Source organism: Leucopleurus acutus (genome assembly GCF_964270905.1).
Source record: "Leucopleurus acutus genome assembly, chromosome: 2".
In the NCBI taxonomy this organism is placed as follows: domain Eukaryota; kingdom Metazoa; phylum Chordata; class Mammalia; order Artiodactyla; family Delphinidae; genus Leucopleurus; species Leucopleurus acutus.
Window position 1 is genome coordinate 150,636,114 of NC_139143.1, and position 25,356 is coordinate 150,661,469.

Sequence of the window (25,356 nt, forward strand, 5' to 3'; positions counted from 1 at the left end):
AATTTAGAAAAAAAACTTCTGGAATTCAGAGACTGAGGGATTTCAGAATTATGGGTAAAGGACTGTAGACCTGTATTTTGATCTAGTGAAATCTTACATTGTAAAGTCCCAGGTCTCTCACTGTTTCTTAAAAAGGACAATTTTATCTTCAAGTCAGAATTTCAGGCCAGTAGAAAGAGAACCACTTTCACAGGGTTTAATTAAGCACAGCTATGATGGCAGGGATTGTGCATCCTTTCTAAGAAAAAGTTAAATATTAAATACTAACTAGTAGCCTAAGTGCTACAAATTACTTAAGGTATGTTAATATATATTGGACCTCAATGTATATTTCCTATGTTTGTTTAGTTTTTCAAATACTGCCCAAAATACTAAACAGTGTTTAATGTTATTTCACAAAAAAGTGATTGAAAGAAATGATGGGGGTGTGTTAAACTCCAGGTGGTTTATGCTGTATATTAGTACTTCTCTCACCAAACTGTGCAGTGATAATCCATTATCATCATTCAACTCCACTTTTCTATTAAAAATTGCCAAGAATGTTTCTCCTTATTTGGAAAAGACTAAGTCAGGGCCCAAGATAATAAGAACATGGAAAGATGAACAGCAAGAAAAGCACTACAAAGATGGGAAAATGTGTACAATGCAAAAATTTTTTTACATCTTTATTGGAGTATAATTGCTTTACATTGTTGTGTTAGCTTCTGCTGTATAACAAAGTGAATCAGCTATACGTATACATATATACCCATATCCCCTCCCTCTTGCGTCTCCCTCCCACCCTCCCTATCTCACCCAGCTAGGTGGTCACAAAGCACCGAGCTGATGTCCCTGTGCTATGCAGCTGCTTCCCACTAGTTATCTCTTTTACATTTGGTAGTGTATATACGTCCATGCCACGCTCTCACTTCATCCCAGCTTACCCTTCCCCCTCCCCGTGTCCTCAAGTCCATTCTCTACGTCTGCATCTTTATTCCTGTCCTGCCCCTAGGTTCTTCAGAACCACTTTTTTTGTTGTTGTTAGATTCCATATATATGTGTTAGCATACGGTATATGTTTTTCTCTTTCTGACTTCCTTCACTCTGTATGACAGACTCTAGGTCCATCCACCTCACTACAAATAACTCAATTTCGTTTCTTTTTATGGTTGAGTAATATTCCATTGTATACATGTGCCACATCTTCTTTATCCTTTCACCTGTTAATGGACACTTAGGTTGCTTCCATGTCCTGGCTATTGTAAATAGTACTGCAATGAACACTGCAGTACATGTCTCTTTTTGAATTATGGTTTTCTCAGGGTATATACCCAGTAATGGGATTGCTGGGTCATATGGTAGTCCTATTGTTAGTTTTTAAAGGAACTTCCACACTGTTCTCCATAGTGGCTGCATCAATTTACATTCCCACCAACAGTGCAAGAGGGTTCCCTTTTCTCCACACCCTCTCCAGCATTTATTGTTTGTAGATTTTTTTAGTGAAATGCAAATTTTTTGTGTTGTTCTTGTATTGCCAGAACAATAGCCAGAACCATGGATTTTTGAAGTCTTAGTCCTAATTCTAAAACTCATCCTTCAGGTCCCAAATTAGAATGAGGCTATGCTCCAAAAGCTCCTTGTTCAAATTTAGGGTTTAGAACCCAGAACAAATTTTTGCGAAGAAACTGTTAAAAATGGTTCCCAGGTTAGCTAGGAAAAGCACTCAAAATACACCATGTGAATATCAAAAGATATGGGGAAAGTTGTTATAAATTCAAACATTGCCTAAGAAATTATTTTCTTAAAGAATTTCTCTTAGATGTTGGTGCTCAAGGGAAAACAGGATTATGAGCAAGAATAAGGAAGTAGGTCAAGAATTCAAGAACTATGCCAAAGGGCTTAAGAAACTTTCAAGGACTTGAGAAATCAATGATCTGCAATAGACATACTTTACTTTTATAATCAAGAGGGAAAAAAACACTTTTTACAAAGGCAATTTAAAAACACTCATTCTTTTTTTTTTTTACATCTTTATTGGAGTATAATTGCTTTACAATTCTGTGTTAGTTTCTGCTGTATAACAAAGAGAATCAGTTATATATATACATATGTTCCCATATCTCTTCCCTCTTGCATCTCCCTCCCTCCCACCCTCCCTATCCCACCCCTCCAGGCGGTCACAAAGCACCGAGATGATCTCCCTGTGCTATGCAGCTGCCTCCCACCAGCTATCTACCTTACGTTTGGTACTGTATATATGTCCATGCCTCTCTCTCGCTTTGTCACAGCTTACCCTTCCCCCTCCCCATATCCTCAAGTCCATTCTCTAGTAGGTCTGTGTCTTTATTCCTGTCTTACCCCTAGGTTCTTCATGACATTTTTTTTTCTTAAATTCCTTATATATGTGTTAGCATACGGTATTTGTCTTTCTCTTTCTGACTTACTTCACTCTGTATGACAGACTCTAGGTCTATCCACCTCATTACAAACAGCTCAATTTCGTTTCTTTTAATGGCTGAGTAATATTCCATTGTATATATGTGCCACATCTTTATCCATTCATCTGATGATGGACACTTAGGTTGTTTCCATCTCCGGGCTATTGTAAATAGAGCTGCAATGAACATTTTGGTACATGACTCTTTTTGAATTATGGTTTTCTCAGGGTATATGCCCAGTAGTGGGATTGCTGGGTCATATGGTAGTTCTATTTGTAGTTAAAAACACTCATTCTGAACAGACTTGTGGTTGCCAAAAGGGAGAAGGGGTGGGGAAGGGATGGATTAGGAATTTTGGGTTAGAAGCTGCCAACTATTATATATAGAATACATAAACAACAAGGTCCTACTGTGTAGCACAGGGAACTATATTCAACATCCTGTGATAAAACATAATGGAAAAGAATGAAAAAAAGAATGTATATATATGTATATCTAAGTCACTTTGCTGTACAGCAGAAATTAATACAATACTGTAAATCAACTATAATTCAATCAAAAAATAAAAAAGGGGCTTCCCTGGTGGTGCAGTGGTTGACAGTCCGCCTGCCGATGCAGGGGACGTGGGTTCGTGCCCCGGTCCGGGAGGACCCCACGTGCCGCGGAGCGGCTGGGCCCGTGAGCCATGGTCGCTGAGCCTGCGCGTCCGGAGCCTGTGCTCCGCGACGGGAGATGCCACGGCGGTGGGAGGCCCACATACGGCAAAAAAAAAAAAAAAAAAATTAAAATTAAAAATTAAAAAAATAAAAATTAAAAAAATTTTAGAAAGAATAAAAACACTCATTTTTTATCAGGTCTAATTAACATGCAAGCACAGAACAGAATGGTGGGTTGGTCACAAAGGATATCATCACCTATCTGAAATTTACACTTCACCCTCTTCTGCGTGACTAAAATTTCAAAGTAGAATTAGCTTCAAGAATTTGCCACTACATTTCTGTGCTCACATTTTGTGAATTAAAAAAATCATCAATCAACAAATTCTAAGACTTAGTATCTGCTTCTCCTCCCCTTCTCTAGTAGGCTTTCGGTGAACTGGAATGGAAGAAGAGTCTTTTGTTTACCCTTGGCACTTCAAAGGGGATGATTTAAGTCCCTATCTTACAACTTAGATGTAAAAGGATTCAGTACTTTTTAATGATTAATCAATGCAGTTTGCACTTTAGAAGAGCTCCGAAGAACGTTTATTTCATTGTGATAATGATGTAAATTAGTTATTACCTGTAAGCAGACTAGTGATAACTTGGGTTTATTTTCATTTTAAAATATCAATGCTAGCACAATTCAGGATCCGCAGACAGAAAGAACATTCTATCTGGAGTCGGAAGGCTTAATCACATACAGAGAAACTACCGTGTGATCTCTTACGTCTCAATTTCTTCATGTGTAAAGGAAGTAAAAACTATTTCACACTATTGTTCATTCCATAAATATTTATTGAATACACACTAAGTGCCAGGCACTGCTCTAGATACTAAAGACAAAATGATGAACATAAGTCTCTGTTGTCATGGAACAGAGACGTACATTCCAGAGGGAATGCTTACATTCCAGAGGAAAATAGACATAAACAAACAAACAAAATAATTTTAGCAGCTAACAAGAAATGCTATGAAAAAATAAAACAAGACCATTGTGCTAGTGACTGACAGTGAGGTCTACTTTAGATGGTTGTTAAGGAAAGACTTCTCTGAGCAGTGACGCCTAAATGAAGACCTGTACACCAACAAGGAATCAGCCATGGTACAGCCATGGGGTAATATCAGTTCCAGGAAGCCAGAAAATATATGCAAAGGCCTGAGGCAGGAACAAGTTTGAGGTGTTTTAGGAACACACAAAAAAAGCTAGAGTGGATAGAGAGTGGTGAGCAAAAGGTTTACTGTAGAAAGGTAAGTGGAGAAAGATCATAAAGCCATAAGTCATAGTAAGGAGTTTGGATTTTTTTTCCTATAGTCTAATATTAGAGAATTTTAAGCAGGGGGAAAAACATGATCTTTTTTTTTTTTTCATTTTTTTTTTAAAGATCACTTGGGCTGTTGATAGAAAATGGACTTTAGAGCACAAAAAGGAAACAAAGAGAACAGTTATGAGGTTTTTGCGATAGACCAAGTGAGACATTATGGTGATTTATATGCGATAGTGGTAGCAAGAAAAAATGGGAGAAGTTATGAGGCTTAATGAGGCAATGTATTTGACAATATTAGAAAATACCTACAACAATGATTAATATAGTAGAGGCTTGTGGCACACTGTATTTTCCAAAAATGGCCTATAATAGTATTTCTCATCCCACAAGCTCTTCTAGAACTTTGCCACTCCCTCATTAAGAAGTGGAGTCTGGGCTTCCCTGATGGCGCAGTGGTTGAGAGTCCGCCTGCTGATGCAGGGGACACGGGTTCGTGCCCCGGTCCGGGAAGATCCCACATGCAGCAGAGCGGCTGGGCCCGTGAGCCATGGCCGCTGAGCCTGCGCGTCCGCAGCCTGTGCTCTGCAACGGGAGAGGCCACAACAGTGAGAGGCCCGTGTACCGCAAAAATAAAAAAAAATTAAAAAAAAAAAAAAGAAGTGGAGTCTTTTGGGGCTTCCCTGGTGGCGCAGTGGTTGAGAGTCTGCCTGCCAATGCAGGGGACACGGGTTCGAGCCCTGGTCTGGGAAGATCCCACATGCCGCGGAGCAACTAGGCCTGTGAGCCACAGCTACTGAGCCTGCGCGTCTGAAGCCTGTGCTCCACAACAAGAGAGGCCGCCGACAGTGAGAGGCCCGCGCACCACGATGAAGAGTGGCCCCCGCTCGCCGCAACTAGAGAAAGCCCTCGCACAGAAATGAAGACCCAACACAGCCAAAAATAAATAAATAAATTTATAAAAAAAAAAAAAAAGAAGTGGAGTCTTTTGTTTGTGGGTGGGTCTTTGTAACTGCCTTAACCTAGCAGACTGGGTGGGATATAATACAAATTATTGTACATTCTCTTCCAGCATCACAAACAGCATGGGAATCTTAATCTCCCAAAGCCAGATGACAGATCTCATTCCGTAAGGATGAAGGAAAAGTGATATCCTTTGTTCATTTTGCTACTTGAAGAAATGCAATACAAAATGGTACAACAAATTATATAGAAAACTTTTAATAAAATGCTCTTAGGTTGTAGAATATCATGTATAAAATGATTCCATTTGTACGAAATATACATAAATGTGTATATAAGCACAGAGTTGCTAGGAAAGCTATTCTCCAAAACACAGATAGTAGGATTTCCGGTAGAACTTTCCTTCCTTCTACCTAATATAGTTTTCGCTATTGTTTCAATTTTTAAAAATTAAGATTATGTTGTCATCTCTTCAAGAACAATAAAACTATTTTTTAAAGCTTTAAAATAAAGAGTAATGTCAAATTCTGCAGAGAGAGCGATATTAAAACTAAGGGTAAAAAGCACCCACTGGGTTTAGCAACAAAGCTATCATTGGAGACCTTTGCCAGGATTTTCAGTGAAATCTGGAGGTAAAAAGATTGCTGTAAGGTAAATGCAAGATGGATGAATAAAGACAGACAATGTAGAAGACTCTTCCAATAGGTTCACCTATCCTGAAGAAGAGAGGTTAGGATAGTATTTCCAGGGAGACACAGAATTAGCAGAGATATTTTTCAACTTGGGAGAGATACAGTCCATGTTAATTTGTTAATGAAAAAGCCAGTAGATCCTAAAATTCATATAGAAATTCAAGGAACCCAGAATAGCCAAAACATCTTGAAAAAGAACAAAGCTAAAGGCCTTACACTTCCCAATTTCAAAACTTACTACAAAGCTACAGGAATTGAAATAGTGTGACACTGGCATAAGAATAGACATAAAGATCCATGGAATAGAACTGAGAGTCCAGAAATAAGTCTTCACATGGTTTATGGTTAACTGATTTTCAACAAGAGTGTCAAGACAATTCAATGGAGAAAAAATAGTGTTTTCAATATATGGTGCTAGAATAACTGGTTACCCACATGCAAAAGAATAATAAAAATAATAAAGAATATAAAGTTTTTTAAAAATAATGTGACCCTTAGCTCACACCATATACAAAAATTAATTCAAAATGGATCAAAGACCTAAATGCAAGAGCTAAAACTAAAAAACTCTTAGAAGAAAACTTGGGAATAAAACTTTGTGACCTTAGATTAAGCAATGGTTTTCCAGATATACCACCAAAAGCACAAGCAACAAAAGATAAATTAGACAGAGTCAAATTAAACAATTTTTGTGCTTCAAAGGACACTATCAAGAAAGTAAAAAGACAACCCACAGAAAGGGAGAAAATATTTGAAAATCAGGTATCTCATAAGGGACTTGTATCTAGACTATATAAAAAATTCTTACAACAAAGACAACCCAATTTAAAAATGGGCAAAGGACCCAAATAGATATTTCTCTTAATAAGATTTACAAACAGCCATTAAGCACACAAAAAGATGCTCAACATCAATAGTCACCAGGGAAACACAAATCAAAATATAGTAAGATACTACTTCACACCCACTAGGATGGCTATAATCAAAATGACAGACAATAACAAATTGTTGGCAAGGATGCAGAGCAACTGGAACCCTTATACCCCTAGTGGGAATGTAAAAAGGTGCAGCTGCTTTGGAAAACAGTCTGGCAGTTCCTCAGAAAGTTAAACAGAGTTACCGTATGACCTGGCAATTCCACTTCTAGATATATATCCAAGAAAAATGAAATATATTTGGAGATATATATCCAAATATATATCCACTCCTAGATATATATCCAAGAAAAATGAAAACATATGTCCACACCAAAACTTATGTACACAAGCGTTCACAGTATCATTAATCATAATACCCAAAATATGGAAACAACTGAAATGTTCATCAGCTGATGAATGAATAAATAAAATGTGGAATATACATATAACAGAACATGCAGCAATAAAAAGCACTGATATATGCTACAATATGGATGGACCTTGGAAACACCATGTTAAATGAAAGAAGCCATATTAGAATTATTTAAAGAATACTTTAATAATATGATTCTATTTATATGAAATGTCCAAAAGAGGCAAATCTACAGAGACTGAAAGTAGATTAGTGGTTGCCTAGGGCTAGGGGTGAAATACTGGAAGTGACTGTTAATAGAAATAGGGTTTCTTTTAGGGGTAATGAAAATTTTCTAAAATTGATTGTGGATATGGTTATACACTTCTGTGAATAAACTAAAAATAAAAAGCTCATTGAACTGTATCTTTCAAAGAGCTGGTATATGTATTAGTATCTCAATAAAAAATGAAAAGCACCAGGCAACCTAAAAATTTACTAAAATTTTCCATATGAAATTGTTACAACTATGATGTTTAGTTGTTATACGGCAAAATAAATATTCTTAAAATAAACAACAAAAGTCTGTACATAGAAAGGAAGAAGTTGAAGACATACAGGAGAGAGGGAGGAAAGCAGAAAAAGGAGAAAATCTATAGACTGAGATCCTCAAAAAATGTGTGAGCAGATGAAATCCAGAACACCCAAGGATTACCTCTTCCATCATGACAGAGAAGGATAGGCAGGAAAGTAAGTATACCAACAGGTGGGAGTACGAGCAGTTGAGAGTGTTTCCACCAAATGGCCTCTATTGTCTCTGGGAAGCATGGCATCTTCTACGAGTGATGGAGGAAAGAGGAGGATTGAGAGAGACTGTAGAGATAGTTGCCAGAGTGACTAACCAAATACTCACCCAATATTTTATTTGCCCATCTGTGCCATAAGAGTAACGCTAAAATAAATTAAATTAAATAAGTGGACAATCTTAGGATGAAAGCTTAATGTGAACAAAACTCTGGGACACAGAATATCAACTTTCATAATAATCTTTGTCATGTGAATGGGAAAAAATTAATTATGAATACCTCAAAATACTTTCCTTGAATATGATTCCATTTATATGATTCCATGTATCATGTAAACTTAACTTTTGCAAAAAAACTCTCCAGAAAGTGGGCATAGAGGGAACCTACCTCAACATAATAAAGGCCCATATACGACAAACCCACAGCAAACATCATTCTCAATGATGAAAAACTGAAAGCATTTCCTCTAAGATCAGGAACAAGACAAGGATGTCCACTCTCACCACTATTATTCAACATAGTTTTGGAAATCCTAGCTACGGCAATCAGAGAAGAAAAAGAAATGAAAGGAATACAAATTGGAAAAGAAGTAAAACTGTCACTGCTTGCAGGTGACATACTATACACAGAGAATCCTAAAAATGTCACCAGAAAACTACTAGAGCTAATCAATGAATTTGGTAAAGTTGCAGGAAACAAAATTAATGCACAGAAATCTCTTGCATTCCTATACACTAATGATGAAAAATCTGAAAGAGAAATTAAGGAAACACTCCCATTTACCATTGCAACAAAAAGAATAAAATACCTAGGAATAAACCTACCTAGGGAGACAAAAGACCTGTATGCAGCGAACTATAAGACACTGATGAAAGAAATTAAAGATGATACAAACAGATGGAGAGATATACCATGTTCTTGGATTGGAAGAATCAATACTGTGAAAATGACTATACTACCCAAAGCAATCTACAGATTCAATGCAATCCCTATCAAATTACCAATGGCATTTTTTATGGAACTAGAACAAAAAGTCTTAAAATTTGTATGGAGACACAAAAGACCCCGAATAGCCAAAGCAGTCTGGAGGGAAAAAAACGGAGCTGGAGGAATCACACTCCTTGACTGATGAGAGTATTCAAGGAAAGCAAAAGATATAAAATTTCCATATACTTCTTCCCACTGGTTCTACTTACCCTGTTAGGAGGCTTCTTTCTTTTCTTTTCAGGGCATTTAGATTAGATACAATTTTTCTTCTGTTTCTTTTACAATTCTAAAACTACTATATTAAGATTTGGATTATTACTATGTACCATGTAAGCTTAATAAAATCATATTTGATATATCCAAAAACAGTTTATTTAGAAAAGTATATATTCACTTTTAATTGTTTGATGTGAGTGGTGCTGATATCTTTCTAGGAGAATCTGAGACTCCCTCCTTTACATCTTTGCAAGAGAAACACATATACTTAAGCTCTTCAAAAACCTAAAATCCAAGAATTAGATGACAGATTTCTTTTTTAATCACCTTCCAGACATTGCTAAGGATTGCCAAATAACATTTAAATGTGTTTAGGTTACCAATGGTTTTGAAATTCAAAGTCACTATGAGTCTGTTTCAGTCAGCATGTAACAGCAAAGAACATATTATTTCTCTAATGACTCCTTTTACAAAGACTACCTTGAGTGGCCCTGATAACTTACTAACTCACTATTTCTAATATTCTCTCCAAAGTGTTATAAAAACAATACAAATCAAGAAAGAGTGTTAAATATTTATGGGTAATGACTAAACAAATCATATTTTATAATCTCAACTAGTTCCTTATACAACCTGATTAATCTTCAACATGTCCCTAGTTATTCCTTTTTCCAGTTCCCATGGCCATTGATCTAAATGTTTACTACATTCCTTAAATCTTGACTCTACTCTCATTTTTAACATGGACCCTGCTTCCCATCCCTACAACACTTAAGCATACTCCTACCTTAGAAACCCCTTCCCCTCAATTCCATATTCTTCTCTGCCTCTTTCACAATGAAACATCTTGAGTAATCTACACTCATTTTCTCCACTTCTTACCTCGTATTTAGTCTTCAAACCACTCTAATCTGGCTTCCACACCCACGACTCCATGGAAACTTCCCTCTTTGAGGGCATCAGTGATGTTCAAATTGATCAATCCAATGGATATTTTTAAGATTTCATCTATTAAATTCTCTCAATAGTATTCAAGGCAACTCACTATTCCCACCTTGACTGCCACATTCTTCTGGTTTTTCTCTGATACCTCTGGCTGTCCCTTTTCACTCTCCTGTGCAGGCTCTTTTCTCTGCCAATCCCTTAAATATGACTGTGATGGCTTAAACTCCCTCCACAAATTCTTTGACACTCCTTTCAAAAGGTAGAGCCTAATTCTCCTGCCCATGCCTAAAATTCCCATCCCCATGAGCATATGAGCTGAACTTAACGATTCGTTTCTAATGAACAGAATAAGTCAGAAGTGATGTCCTCAGACCAGGTCATACTAAGCACTTTGGCTTCCTCCTGGCTCTCACTTGGATTACTCCTTCTGAGAGAAGCCAGATGCTCTATCATGATGACACTCATGTAGCCTAACGGAGAGGTTGGCTGCTGAGGAACTGAGGCCACCTTCCAACAGCCAGCAAGAAACTAAGGCTTTCTGCCAACAGCCGTGATTGTGAGTCATCTTGGAAGCAAATCCTCCAACTCCAGTCAAGCCTTTCAGGTGACTGCAAACCTAGCCAATGTCTTGACTGTAACTTCATGAGAGACTCTGAGGCAGAACCACCTAGCTAAATCACTCCCAAAGTTCTGAGCCACAGAAACTATGCAATAATAAATATTTGTTTTAAGTGGCTAAAATTGTGGGTAATTTGTTACAACGCAATAGATATCTAATCCAACGCTGTTTCTCTGTGTTCTATTCAAAGCTCTCTATTATTCCCACTCACTCTCTCAACTCTCCATTTTGTAAAGCTAATATTTACCTGTAACCCAGATTTTTTCCTAAGTTCCAGACTACACGATATCTTTACATCAATTTCAACATGCCCCAAAGCAACCACCTTTCTCACCTCAACCTATACTTCTTATCCTTCCTATCATCATTCATCAAAGGAAATCTAAAATCCTGGATTTCATCAGACTCCTCCTCCCCTTTCACTCACATCCAATCAATCACTGAAATCCTGTCAATATGACTTCATTATTTTTCTGTAACCATAGTATTCTTTAAAGAATACAAATCTTGCCTGAAGCTATTGATCAATTTTAAAAATCAGAGAGACAACCAGACATTATGTGCCACTTGATGTACAGGTTCCCCTGCTACCTGAAAGTACAGTGTTCCTATGAAACCTTCCTGAAATGGCATAAAGCAAAGAAGTAATAACCTTAGGACACATCTTTCTAACGGATGCACAAAATAAACCAAGGTAAAGCAAAGATGCTCACAGACACAGTTCAAAGCTATGGCAGTTTGATGCTGTGTAGTTCCCAGGGACGGAGCTTACTGGCGCCACTCTTGCTGCTTGGGGTACTCACTGCCTCTATAACAGCTCACTGCAAAAAAAAACCTCTGAATGCTATTTTTGCTTTTCACCTATTTTCCATAAAAGCAAAAATCCTCTTCGGATTTCTTCTGGTTAGCAAAAACAGGTAATAATATAGGTCTTCCCTCAAAGTGAAGTGGGGTAAAGCAAACTCTCAAAAAGCGGGAGATACCTGTAATATGTTCCACCTACAAAGTATTCCTGCCCAAAGGAAAAAAACATTAAGCTTCTAGCTCTAATTATAAGTTTATAGGAAACACGGAGGACAAAGGAACATGTATAAACATACCACAAGAATATTATCAGCAAAATCCAGAATGTAGAAAATCTACAGAATAATTTGCTGTCTTCAATCAATGAATGGCAGGACTTCCCTGGTGGCACAGTGGTTAAGAATCCGCCTGCTAATGCAGGGGACATGGGTTCAAGCCCTGGTCCGGGAAGATCCCACATGCCACGGAGCAACTAAGCCCATGCACCACAACTACTGAGCCTGAGCTCTAGAGCCCGCAAGCCACAACTACTGAGCCCATGCATCACAACTACTGAAGCCCACATGCCCTAGAGCCTGCGCGCCGCAACTTCTGGGCCTGAGTGCCGCAGCTACTGAGCCCGCGTGCTGCTACTGAAGCCTGCGCACCTACAGCCCGGCTCTGTAACAAAAGAAGCCACCGTAATGAGAAGCCCAAGCACCACACAAAGAGTAGCGTCTGCTTGCCGCAACTAGGGAAAGCCTGTGTGCAGCAATTAAGACCCAATGCAGCCAAAAAAAATTTTTTAATTGAAAAAAAAGCAAATGAATGACAAAGAAAAAAAGAGGGAAGGAAGACCTATAGAGTAAAAGAGACTCAGTTTTATATGTGGATCTTATTTGGAATCCTGACTCAAATAAACCAACTGGTGAGGGAGAGGCATTTGAGAAAAAAATCAAGGAAATTAAACACTGACTGGATAGTTGAAAATATTAATAAATAATTATTATTATTTAGTTGTAGTAATGGTATTGTGATAACATTTTTTAAGAGAGAAACCTTAACATTTAGTAATACATACTGAAATATTCACAAATGAAATAATGAGTTCTGGGATCTGCTTTAAAGTAATCCAGTGGGCTAGGAAGGAGCTATTGGGAGGATTAATAAGACAAGGTTGGCCATATGTTGATATTGTACAAGCTGGATGACAGGAATTCATTTTACTATCCTCTTCTGTGTATGTTTGAAAGAAATTTTCTATAATAAAAGTTTTTTTCTATAACAAAAAGTGCTTACAACACTTAAATGACTTTCCACTGCCCTGGCAGGGTAAAGTTCAAATTCCTTAGCATGGTTGATCAAGAAAGCCTTTCATTATTGGGCCCCTGCTTCTCTCTCCAGCTCCTCTCACCATTGTCCACCACACAGCCCAAACTCCAGGACTAACGAACTCCTTACTCTTGTCTCCTCGAAAAACATTTATTCCCTCTATCTCAAGCACTTTTCTCTCTCTGCTCACATGGCTAATCTCTATTCACCATTCAGGTAACAGCAAACCTACTTCTTCTAGGAAACCTTTTCTGACCCTCCAAGACAGAGTCAAGTTACCCACCTCTGCACCTCCCAAAATCCTATGCTTCCCTTATCACAGCTCTTACCTGATGTACACGGCAGTAGACTCTAGGTATCACGAGACTATGGACTATATCCATCTTATTTACCATTTTAACCCTTCTTCTTAGCATAGTGCCTGGCACATAGTACATAATCAATAAACATTTGATAAATTTACAAAAGGCACGACCTCCATTAACTTTCTAACCTTCCAACTCCTCACATATCTATATCTCACATAATCTATATCACGTATCTATGTCTCCCTCAATTTTCTTTCCTTTCTTGTCTTCCTTTGTGATCATGATTCACCTAAATGGTTGGCTATCCACACAGTGTTCCCAAATTTATATCCTTAGCCCTCCCTGGGCATCTCACCTAATAAAAATTCAACAAATTCTGTGCTATAATCTAACAGATCTTCATCTCCAGGCCTGACCTATGGCTCCAAATACCTTCTGGACTCAATCTCCTGTTATCTCCCGACACACCTTTACACTGAAGCTGCTCAGAAATTCTCAATATCTTAATGCATTTTATGTTCTCAAGTTTCCCAATTTGTACATATTTCCCACTGCCTGAAATGCCCTTCTTCTCTTCTACCTTTAAGTCTCGGCTCAAATGTCTCTCTAGCCTTTTTTAGGCAATGTGCCCACAGCAGTCTACTCTTACTTCTATTGTAGAATTTACCATATTGTTTTGAAATTATGCTTAGCTGTCTGCTCTGCTAGATTGTGAGTTCCTAGATGGAAGGGACTCTCTCCTTCGTGCTTGTACCTCCAACGTATATAGTAAAGTGCCTATTAAAAAGTACCAGATAAATGCTTGCTGAATGAATAATTGTTTTTAATAATTAAAATACTGAGCTTGAGCTCAAAAGATTGCCTAATTCTACTTTTCTGAAGAAGGTAATCAGTTTCTCTGTTCCTGTATTGGTCAGAATAATATACAAAACTCTTTTGCAAAAACTGAAAATTTATGTATTATGAAAATAAAAGAAACGTAAAGTAAAAAGACCATCCATTCCCAGAAGATAGGTTTGGGTCTGGGCCCAGGTGCAGAAGAGAAGATCCAGGCTAAGGTGAGGTTTGGGTGAATCTATTTAGTTCACAGCAATTCCTGTGATCCTTTCCAACCCTGAGATTATCCCAATATCAATTCTTGGTACAGGCTGACTCTAAAACAAGGCCAATTTAGTTTAGTCCAGGGTTTTCATGGCCACCCTAGAATAGGCCTGCAACCACAGAGCCAGACCAGAGCCCGAGTGATTTGGGAAACAAGGAATAGAGTAACTTGCTATTTACTGCTCTGGTTAAAATGTTGTGCAACTAATTCAGATACTCCTCCTAGAAGATGCAGATCCAAGTTAACAGCCACATGCAAATCATTAAGATGTACCTTCATCCTTCCAAATCCTAATGTACTGAAACAATGTCCAAGTGTACAGAATTCATTGCCAACATTCAATGTTTCCTATTTTCTCTTTAGGTGAATACTTATCCTTTTCCCATGTCTTTTTTTTTTTTCTTCCCCGTACGCGGGCCTCTCACTGTTGTGGCCTCTCCTGCTGCAGAGCGCAGGCTCCAGACGCGCAGGCCCAGCGGCCATGGCTCACGGGCCCAGACGCTCCACGGCATGTGGGATCCTCCCGGACCAGGGCACGAACCCGTGTCCCCTGCATCGGCAGGCAGACTCTCAACCACTGCGCCACCAGGGAACCCCTTTTCCCATCTTTACTGGACCTCCTCTAATTTGGGATTGAGTATCATTTTATTTTCACAAGATCATTTTATTTTACAGTATTTCTCTGTGGTTTAGCTGCTGGCAAATACTTTAACACCAAAGAACAAGAAAAAAAGCCTCTAAATATCCATTAGTGAGAAATATGATATCTCCTTCTGCTGGCAGGGATGATGTTTTTATAGTCTAATCTCAGAAGGGAGGATAAGTAATGGGGTGGGGGAAGGTGGCAGGGAAGAAGTATAATTTAAAAAACCGTATTTAGCCAGTAAGACAAAAAGAGATTTGTCAAGATATTCAGAAAGTAAAAGGGCAAGGAGGCAGAAAAAGGATATGACAAAGGAAGAAAAACAGGAAAAAAAGAAGATTCTGTCTGCGCTAGGAGTTCCCAAGAACCCCAGCTTGGGGCCTCTCCAGTGTGACCCTAGATTCAGACCCACACAAAGTTGGGATTTGTGAGTAACTTCATTCCATAGTGCCACTCACTGAAATTACTCTACCTTGAATAGGCTGGAAAGGTTCAAAAGGATTTTCTGACTATCACTTCTACTGAAACCCAATATTACTCTTCATTTATCTGAACTATGGGATTTCATAATTCCAGAGTTTTCAGGATACAATGTTCATTTGCCTCTCTTTCATGGCTACCTAAAGATAATCTTGAACAATGTATTTAAACTTCATTCAGGTTTGGTCTTTTTTTTTCCCTTTAAAAATTATGTAAAGAAAGGAAGTTGATGTTGAAAGTTATACTTGTTACCCCTGCAGGCTTGTCTTTAGTAACTCAAAGATTGCATTTTTCTCCTTCCTGTAGTGAAAGTGAAGTGTAATGGAAAAAGTAAAAAAGCCAGTTATTTAGAACCCTGATAACACTGCTTACTGCTAGCTCTGTGATCTTGAGCAAACTGCTTAAAAGCCAGGAGCCTCAGATTCCAAAACTGTAAAATGGGGATAATGAATACCTACCCTGCAGAATTATCGTGAGTAAAATGAATTAAGGGAACCACTAGACTAGAAGATAAGCTCCACAGAAAAGGAATGATGAATATATTGATCTCTGTTGATTCTTGCTCACGTGCACACGCGTGTGCACACACACCCACACACCCCTAGCCTAAAGCAATAACAATTAACATGTAGTAGGCGCTCAATAAATATTGTTTAAATTAACGAAAAAATACTAGCGTCCCCATTTCTCTCATTGACATTAACCCTCCTTCCATAATCAGAATTTTTTTTCCTTCTGTCTTCTATTATTTTCCAAAGTCTTCAGGACATTCTATTTTGTTCTTTTAAGAGGCTTCTTCCCTCTCATTGGCTATTATTAACTAGACCATTAACCATTCAGAGACAGTACTTTTGGAAGTAATTTCTCTAATTCCATCCACCTTCCATTTCTAATGCGTCGGGGGTGGAGGGATAGTCAGAACATAAGATTCATAGCAATTCATGGACCTTCCCACGGCCACTGATTCGTGTTTAACGACACTGAAGCCCTTAACTCGGCCCTTCCCGGAATATAACTTTCAGGAGACATCGCACTATCCAGTCTCTCTTCGCTAACAAGAGAGTCCTGTGTAGGAAATCCTCCGCTCTCAAAAGTTAAGGCGTCGGTCACGCTCGCCTCCCGCGGAATGGAGGCGGGAGTCCTGTGAAGAGACGCTCAACTTGGGCAGACCTGCGAAGGCAAGTCACTTCAGGACCCGGCCAAGCTCGTCAGACCACTGCTCTAAGCAAGCAGCGCTCCTCAATCCCTGGAGGGAAGGTAAGGGGCGCGGCCGTTTACAGGGCCTGGGGGGACAGTACCAAATCCATGATTAACAAGGGGAAACCGCACGTACCGCGCGACCGAACCCCTCAAACCACGACTACAACCACCCACCCACCTACAACAGCACCCCACTCCACCCCCCCAACAAACACCCGACCCTAAGAAACACGGCTCGCCCCCAGCCCATAAATCATAAAGCCGGTGCCCGCTTATTGGCTGAGCCAGCATCTCTTTCACCCTCATTGGCTATTGGGGACGTAAAACCCTCCCCCACGAGGGAGCCCTCCCGTACGGCTGCACCCCCAAGCCTAGCAACCTCTTCCCAGCTACCAAAACGCCCGGTCCCCACCTCCACCCAGGGATCGCGACCCCCGAGGCGCTCGGGGCTTTGCCTCCGAGGACTTACTGTGTAATAGGAGAGCAGCCCTGCATTGTAGTCCAGCACGAACCAACGGTACTGCCAGCCCTTCATTACGTTAGTCCATTTACTCAGCGGCCCTTCCATGATGGACGCCATCTTGGGAGCCGCCAATGACAACAAATTGCCTGACGTCAATCGCCTATAAGGCATTCGGCACGCGGTGGGCGTGGCCGTCGCGGGCAGGGGCGGGGCCAGGGCGGGGCCAGCGGCTCCTTCTCGCCCTGGTGGACTCGCTGACCCCTGGCCCCAGCTATCAAACACAAAAAACGATTTAAAAAAAAAAAAAAAGATTTTTTTGGGAGCCTGTTGTGTGTAGGACTCCATACCTGAGATGTGAAGAACTCAAGCGTGAATACTGCTGTTAAGATTATTTATTAACATAAATAATTTTACTGCCCATGATGATACCTTACACATCCAAAAGATTTCACATCTGATATTCATTTAAGCAATCATTTCACAAACCCATTCATTTAATAAATACTTTTGGGGGGCTTCCCTGGTGGCGCAGTGGCTGACGGTCCGCCTGCCGATGCAGGGGACACAGGTTTGTGCCCCGGTCCGGGAAGATCCCACATGCCACGGAGCGGCTGGGCCCGTGAGCCATGGCCACCGAGCCTGCGCGTCCGGAGCCTGTGCTCCGCAACGGGAGAGGCCACAACAGTGAGAGGCCCGCGTACCGCAAAATAATAAATAAAATAAAATAAAACAAATACTTTTTGTTTTGTACTAGATACTCTTAGGCTTTAGGGATTCAGCAGAGACTTCATGATGCGAACAGGAAATAAATAGTAAATTATACAGTATGTTACAATTTGGTAATTTGGAGAAAAATTAAGCAAGGAAAGAAGCAGAGAGTAGGGGCTACAATTTTAAGTTCCCAAACAGAGAAGACCTGAATGAGAAAGTAACTTTTGAGCAAAGACCTAAAGAAAGGGAAGGAGGGAGGCTGGCAAAGGAACAGCAGATTGTTCATTGTGAGTGGAGCAGCGAGCAAGGAGAAAGTAGTTGGAGATAAGGTCAGAAAGTAAGGGGAAATCACGTAGAGCCTATAAGGACAATGGAAGTATTGTCCTACATATTGAGACAATGTCTGAGGTCCTGGGAATGCAACGCTGAAGGAGACAGAAAGGTTCCTTGCTAAGAGCTTAAATTCAGTGATGGAAAGCAGACACTAAACAAGTAAACAAGAAAAATATCTAATAGTGATGAATGCCTTGCAGAGAATTTAAGCTGGGGTAATAGGGAGCCAATGGGTAGCTACTTTATATTAGGTGGCTGTGAGTGGTGCCTCAGGAAATGGCATTTAAATTAAGATGTGAAGGGTAAGAAAAAGGGAACTAAGAAGCGGGGCATTAGCTAAAAGTGGCTGTGAGATCAAGGGAGAGGTTTTCTTTGTCTTTAATTTTTTAATTTTTAATTTTTTGCACTTAAAAGTATTTTGTATATTCAGGTACTGTGCTGTGAATCCCTCCTCTTTGCTGATAACAGAAGCTCTAGGAGAAAGAATATCACTGAGGGAGCTAAACAGAGAACTTACTTGCTAGCTAATCAAATTGGATGAAGAGCTAAAGTAAGATCAAATTTATTATGCTTGATCTGCTTGATATCTTTTTCTCAGTTTTATTGAGATATAATTGACATATAACATTGTGTACATTTAAGATATACATGACTTGATATATATGTATATTGTGAAATGATTACCATACTACATTTAGTTAACATCCATCACCCCACCCCATAATTTTTTTTCATGTGATGAGAACTTTTAAGATCTACTCTCTTAGCAACTCTCAGATATACAATACAGTATAGTTAACTATAGTCACCATGCTTTACACTACATTCCCAGAACTTATATATCTCATAACCAGAATTTTTAATCTTTTGACCAACTTTTAGTTTGATGTAGTCCCACTTGTTTATTTTTGCTTTTGCTGCTTTGTGCTTTAAGTGTCATGTCCAAAGAAATCATTGACCAGACCTATTTCAAGAAGCTTTCCCCTGTTTTCTTCTAGAAGTTTTATGGTTTCAGGTCTTACAATTAAGTCTTTAATCCATTTTGAGTTAATTGTTGTGAGTGGTTTAAAATAAGGGTCTAGTTTTATTCTTCTTCATATGAATTTTCCCAGCACCATTTATTGCAAAGACTACCTTTCCCCCACTGAATGAGCCTTCTTGGCTCCCATGTCAAATATTAGTTGACTGTATATGCATGGGTTTATTTCTGGGCTCTTGATTCTGTTCCACTGATCTATATATGTTTTTAATGGCAGTGTCATACTGTTTTGATTACTATATCTTTGTAATATAGTTTGAAATCAGAAAGTGGGATGCCTCCAGCTATGTTATTCTTTCTCAGGATTGCTTTAGCTAAGCAGACTCTTTTGTGGTTCCAAATGAATTTCAGGATTTTTTTTTTTCTATTTCAGTAAAAAATGCCACTGGAATCTTGAGAGAGATTGCATTGAATCTATAAGTGGCTTTGGGTAATATGAACATTTTAACAATATTAATTCTTCCAGTTCATGAACATGAAATAGCTTTCCATTTATCTGTGCCTTCTTCAATTTCTTTCATTAATATTTTATAGTTTGCAGTGTACCGATCTTTCACCTCCTTGGTTAGATTTATTCCTAAATATTTTATTGTTTTTTGTTTCTGTTGAAACTGTGTCCCATAGGGTTAACAGAAGCTGGAGCCTAAACAGAAATCCTTGATTGTGTCTTACAGAACAGCAGATAAGGAAACAACTTGTTAGTAACCCCACTGTTTGTAACCTGCCTTTACTGATTAAGTCTGCTGTCAGTTTGTTTGATTTTTTTTTTTCCTTTCTCTAACTGCATACCCTCCAAGCTTCACATAGCCTAGGTAATATATCACTGTACTTCTTAACCATCCCTACAGATAACCTTCTGACATATGGGTCACTACAATAACAGGAGCTTAAGTTGTTTTCCAGAAATTTGGAGTCAGCTCCTGCCCAGTTCAGACTGGTTAAGACTAGTGGGGACCACTGACCCTAAAATTGGGCCTGCTCAGAACACTGAATACCTCACCTTTTCCCTACCTCCAATCACATTTCCCCACACTGAAAACCACCCTGCTTCTTTATCCCATAAATATCACAGGCCTGTCACCCTTGGGGAGACAGGTCTGAAATTTGTTCTCCTGACTCCTCGCTTGGCTTTCTCCTGAATAAACCCTTTCTGTACTGCAAAGCTCCATGTCTCAGTTTGGCTTCCTGCAGGTCAGGCAAACAAACTTGGTTTGATAACGCTATTGTAAATGGGATTGCCATTTTTACGTTTTTTTTTCAGATAATTTATTGTTAGTGTATGGAAACACTACTGATTTTTGTATATTGATTGTATCCTGTAACTTTACTGAATTTGGCAATTAGATCTAACTTTATTTTGTGAAGTCTTTAGGATTTTCTGTATATAAAATCATGTCATCTGCAAATGGAGAAAATTTTACTTCTTCCTTTCTGATTTGGATGCCTTTTATTTCTTTTTCTTGCCCGATTTCTCTGGCAAGGACTTCCAGTACTATGTTGAATAAGAGTGGTGAGAGTACACACCCTTGTCTTGTTCCTGATCTTTGAGTAAAAACTTTCAAGCTTTCACCATTTAGTATGATGTTAGCTGTGGGTTTGTCATACATGGCCTTTATGACATTGCAGTATATTCCTTCCATACCGAATTTGTTGAGAGTTTTAATCATGAATGAATGTTGAACTTTGCCAAATGCTTTTTCTACATTTATTGTGATGATCATATAATTTTTACTTTTCATTTTATTAATGTGATGTGTCATGTTTATTAATTTGCTTGTTGAACCATCCTTGCACCCCCAAAATGAATCTCACTTAATTGCTGTGTATGATTGTTTTGATGTGCGGTTGAATTTGATCTGCTAGTATCTTATTGAGAATTTTTGCTTCTATATTCAGAGGGATATTGGCCTAAAGTTTTTTTGTTTGTTTGTTTTCATGTAGTGTCTGTGTCTGGCTTTGATATCAAGATAGTGCTGGCCTTGTAAAATGAGTCTTGGAGTGTTCCCTTCTGTTCGGTTTTTTTGAAGGGTTGAGAAGGATTGGCATTAATTTTTCTTTGAATGTTTGGTGAAATTCACCAGTAAAAACAGGAGCTATACTTCATCCATAGTAATAAGTATGGGAGAGCAGTGAGTATGGGTTCAAATGCCATGGATTGGTAGTTTGGTGGTAGAGAAATAAATAAGCTTCTATCTGCTTTTAGTTGAGGAGAGGCTCAAAGCTTAGTGGTAGGAATGTGGACTCTAATACCACAGTACCTAGGTTTGACTCCTCAGGTCCATTAGTGAGTAGCTATATGATATTAGGTAAGTTTTCTAACTTCTCTGTGCCTCAGTTTCTCCATCTTTAAAATGTTGATAATAAAAAGTTGTCTTCAGGATTAAATGAGCTCACACATGTAAAGACCTTAGAACAGTACCTGGTAGATACTGAACGCTCAATATATGTTAGTTTTTAGAATTTTTTGAAGAAAATGTGGCATGAAAAAAGAGGGGATAGTTTGAAAGTGTCATTTCAAAGAGTGAGAAAACAATAGAAGTGGAGTAGGATTGCTGGGCAGTGTTGCATACCCATTTAAGATTTATGGTCATGGGGACTTCCCTGGTGGTCCAGTGGGTGAGAATTTGTGCTCCCAATGCAGGGAGCCTGAGTTCAATCCCTGCTTGGGGAACTAGATCCCACATGCATGCTGCAACTAAGTGTCCGATGCTGCAACTAAGGAGTCCTCATGACGCAATGAAGATCACGTGTGCTGCAACTAAGACCTGGCACAGCCAAAATAAATAAATAAATAAATAAATATTTTTAAAAAAGATTTATGATCATGAATTTAAAGTGAGACCAGTCAACAGGGATATCAGCTTTTCTTCAGCAATGTCATGCTGTTCAGGAGTAAGCTCAGAGTATGTAGAGACCTGGATTTATCCAAGTGAGCAAAGTGAAGGGAGAGGACAATTAAGTTCATAGTGATATCCAGGGGTGTGATTATGATTATGTACTATGAAACCTAGTTTAGGTAAGGAAGGAAGTGAGAACAGGAGGATGAGTTACCCTGGCTCTGCTATTTTGGCTGTGGGGTCTTAGGTAAGCCTTTGTAGGACTGAAATTCCTCTTCTGTAAGCATGAAGGTAATCATCTCTATCTAATTTAAGTAGTAAATAAGACTATATCTGAAGGGGATAGCAGCCAATAAAAACTACCTTCCAGTTTCCCCCTTCCTTCCTTTTCTTTGGGATAGCCTCTTTCTTAGATTTTACAGTTCAACGGTTTGTTGAAAACAAGGCACATGTTTAGCACCTTCAAGAAAGCTAAAGATGAAGAGACACAGTTCCTATCCAGTAGCTAACCAAGGGCATGAAACATCCATGCAACCGAGTGTAATACAAAGCTACTCTCTTTTCCTTTTGGATGTATATTTTTTTCTCACTAATTCCACCATTTATTATCTACCTTGTGTCAGGGACTGTGCCTTGAACTGTGCCAGGAGTGTTATATATCTTATCACATTTAATCATCACAATAACCCTATGAATGTGTTAGTTTCCATATTTTACAAATAAGGAAAATGAGTTTCAAAGAGATTAACCAACTTGTCCAGTACCTATTAGTATTAATTGGTGAGTATCTGAGTCCAATGTAAACACATGTCTTTTTGTTATGCTACGTGGCCTCACCAAAAGACACTACACAGTTCTCGTAGAAACTTAATATTCCAGAAACATTATTCAGCAGAAAACCTCATGTTGCTGATGTCTTTTGGCATAAACAAAGTGTTAGGATCTTGAAATATTATTATTCAGACTGAGTTAAAAGAATTACAAAGTGTCAGTTACTACTCCTCCATTGGCTTCTTAAGAGCAGAAACCAGATCATATTAATCTCTGTGGCCCTAGAAACTAGCCCAATGCCTGGCACACAGAGGTATTTAAAATTTGTTGTTTGATCTGAATTATGTATTCTATTAAAACTAACTTACTGGGACTTCCCTGTCGGTCCGGTGGTTAAGACTCTGTGCTTCCAATGCAGGAGATGCGGGTTCAATCCCTGGTCGGGGAACTAAGATCCCACATGCCACGCAGTGCAACCAAGAAAAACAAAAACAAAACAAAAAAACCCAAAAACTGACTTACTAAGTTCCAAGTTCTGTGCTAAGAACCATCACCTACATTTTCTCCTTTAATTCCAACATCAATCCTTTAAGATTTGTATTATTACACCCATTTTACAGATGAGGACGTTGGGACACATAGTTATTAAATGGCTTGCCCAAGATCACACAGCTAATAAACAGAATTAGAATCTAGGGGTTTTTTTACCCCACATCCATTCAACCCCAGCTGCAAGCTATATTTGCATTGTCTATGTGTAAATAAAGGTCTTGGACTTGACACAGGCAGCATCATCAACTTCTAAATCAGCTTTAACTTTTGTCAGGCTCACGGAGGCATCAGCAGGCTCTACTTAAATTCAAATGTCAACACATAGGTCGTCAGGAAGAGCCAGGAGCAACGGCAGTTCTTGACTCCTAAGACCATGTCCAATTGCACAGCACTTTTTCTACATTCTACACCAAGTGTCAAACTACATGCTTTAGATCATCAGCTAAAATTAAACATGGTGGAGACACGGCAGCTCTCATTCCCACATTCCTCAGTGACTGGCCTCTCTTGGAATGAGGTGGAAGCTGAAGCAGAGCAGGAAATGAGGATCAGACTCAGAATCAGAAGGTAGAGATGATGTTTACCGTTAAACATCATACGGTTACCAAGGACAGGTAATTTATCCTGCCACTTAGAATATCAATAAATGTTAAACTAAAGATGAGATTTTTAAAAGATCAGGAACTTCCCTGGCGGTCCAGTGCTTAAGACTCCGCGCTTCCACTGCAGGGTTTGATCCCTGCTCAGGTAACTAAGATCCCGCGTGCCACATGGCCAAAAAAAGAAAGGATCATTTGGTAGCAAAACTGACAACAAGGCTTCCCTGGTGGCGCAGTGGTTGAGAGTCCGCCTGCCGATGCAGGGGACACGGGTTCGTGCCGCGGTCCGGGAAGATCCCACATGCCGTGGAGCGGCTGGGCCCGTGAGCCATGGCCGCTGGGCCTGCGCATCCGGAGCCTGTGCTCCGCAACGGGAGAGGCCACAACAGTGAGAGGCCCGCGTACCGCAAAAAAACAAACAAACAGACAGAAAACTGACAACAAATCAGAGATGGGTAAGACTGGAAGCAAGAAGACAAACTTTTAAAAAGCTAAGCAAGTAGTAGAAATAGTCTAAACGTGAACAATGGGAACAATGACAGCAGGGATGGAGAATGGGAAAGATACTGTACTGCATATTTACTGAGAAACATTTTGGAAATGAGATTTTAAAACCCACTAAACAATCAAATTAGATGAAGAGGGAATAAAGGGAGGGAGAGATAAGATCAAGTTTTCAAATTTGCACAACTGAATAATTATTTAAGTAATCAAGTTTTTTTTTTTAAGGAAGAACAAAAGCGGCGTTTCGCAATATGAAGTTACCTTCCTCTACACAGCTGTTTTGAAATGTAATTTTTTTTTTTAAGTTTCTAGAAAAAATGATTTCCAACATTTCCACAGCCAAGATTGGCGGTACAAATTGTTTCAAAATGCATTCTGTTGCTGCTGGTTTGTTGCCTTCTCTTCCTAAACTTCCCACCAACTGCTTTTTGTTGTTGTTGTCATGTTTCTTAATTGGCATTTGTTGGACATCAAATAAAACATTTACAAAATGCTGCCTTCTTAAGGGAAAACACAGAAACCTACAAAAACTTGACCATTCCTTGCTGATTGTAGAGGAAACAGAAGATTGACTTTAAATATAGGAAAAGCAAAATAAGACAGCCTATTTTGCCTACAAACAAATCTCAGTTCTTTCCCACCCTTTCCTCCAGCCAGAGAGCAAGAAAGTGAAATATCACGTTTAGGAAAATGCAGCTATGATTTTGAGGCAGAAGCGAGCTGGGGAAGGGAGAGAAAATATTTTAGGACATCTAGACTCTGTAAGTGTTCTAAGGAGAGAAAAGGAGGAATGCATTCATCTTTTGCCCTCCCTTTCTAATG

At 39.1% G+C, this 25,356-nt stretch overlaps 1 protein-coding gene across 1 annotated transcript in view; it reads right to left on the minus strand.

Annotated features, from left to right (window-relative positions):
* The window catches only part of OSBPL9 (oxysterol binding protein like 9), a 169,705-nt gene extending 152,171 nt beyond the window's left edge, over positions 1 to 17,534 (minus strand). Inside the window, exon 1 of the mRNA XM_082834100.1 lies at positions 17,195 to 17,534. Within this exon, the coding sequence (XP_082690226.1) occupies positions 17,195 to 17,533 (339 nt within the window). The 5' untranslated portion in view covers position 17,534. The remainder of the gene's footprint in view (positions 1 to 17,194) is intronic.
* Between the last annotated feature and the right edge of the window lie 7,822 nt (positions 17,535 to 25,356).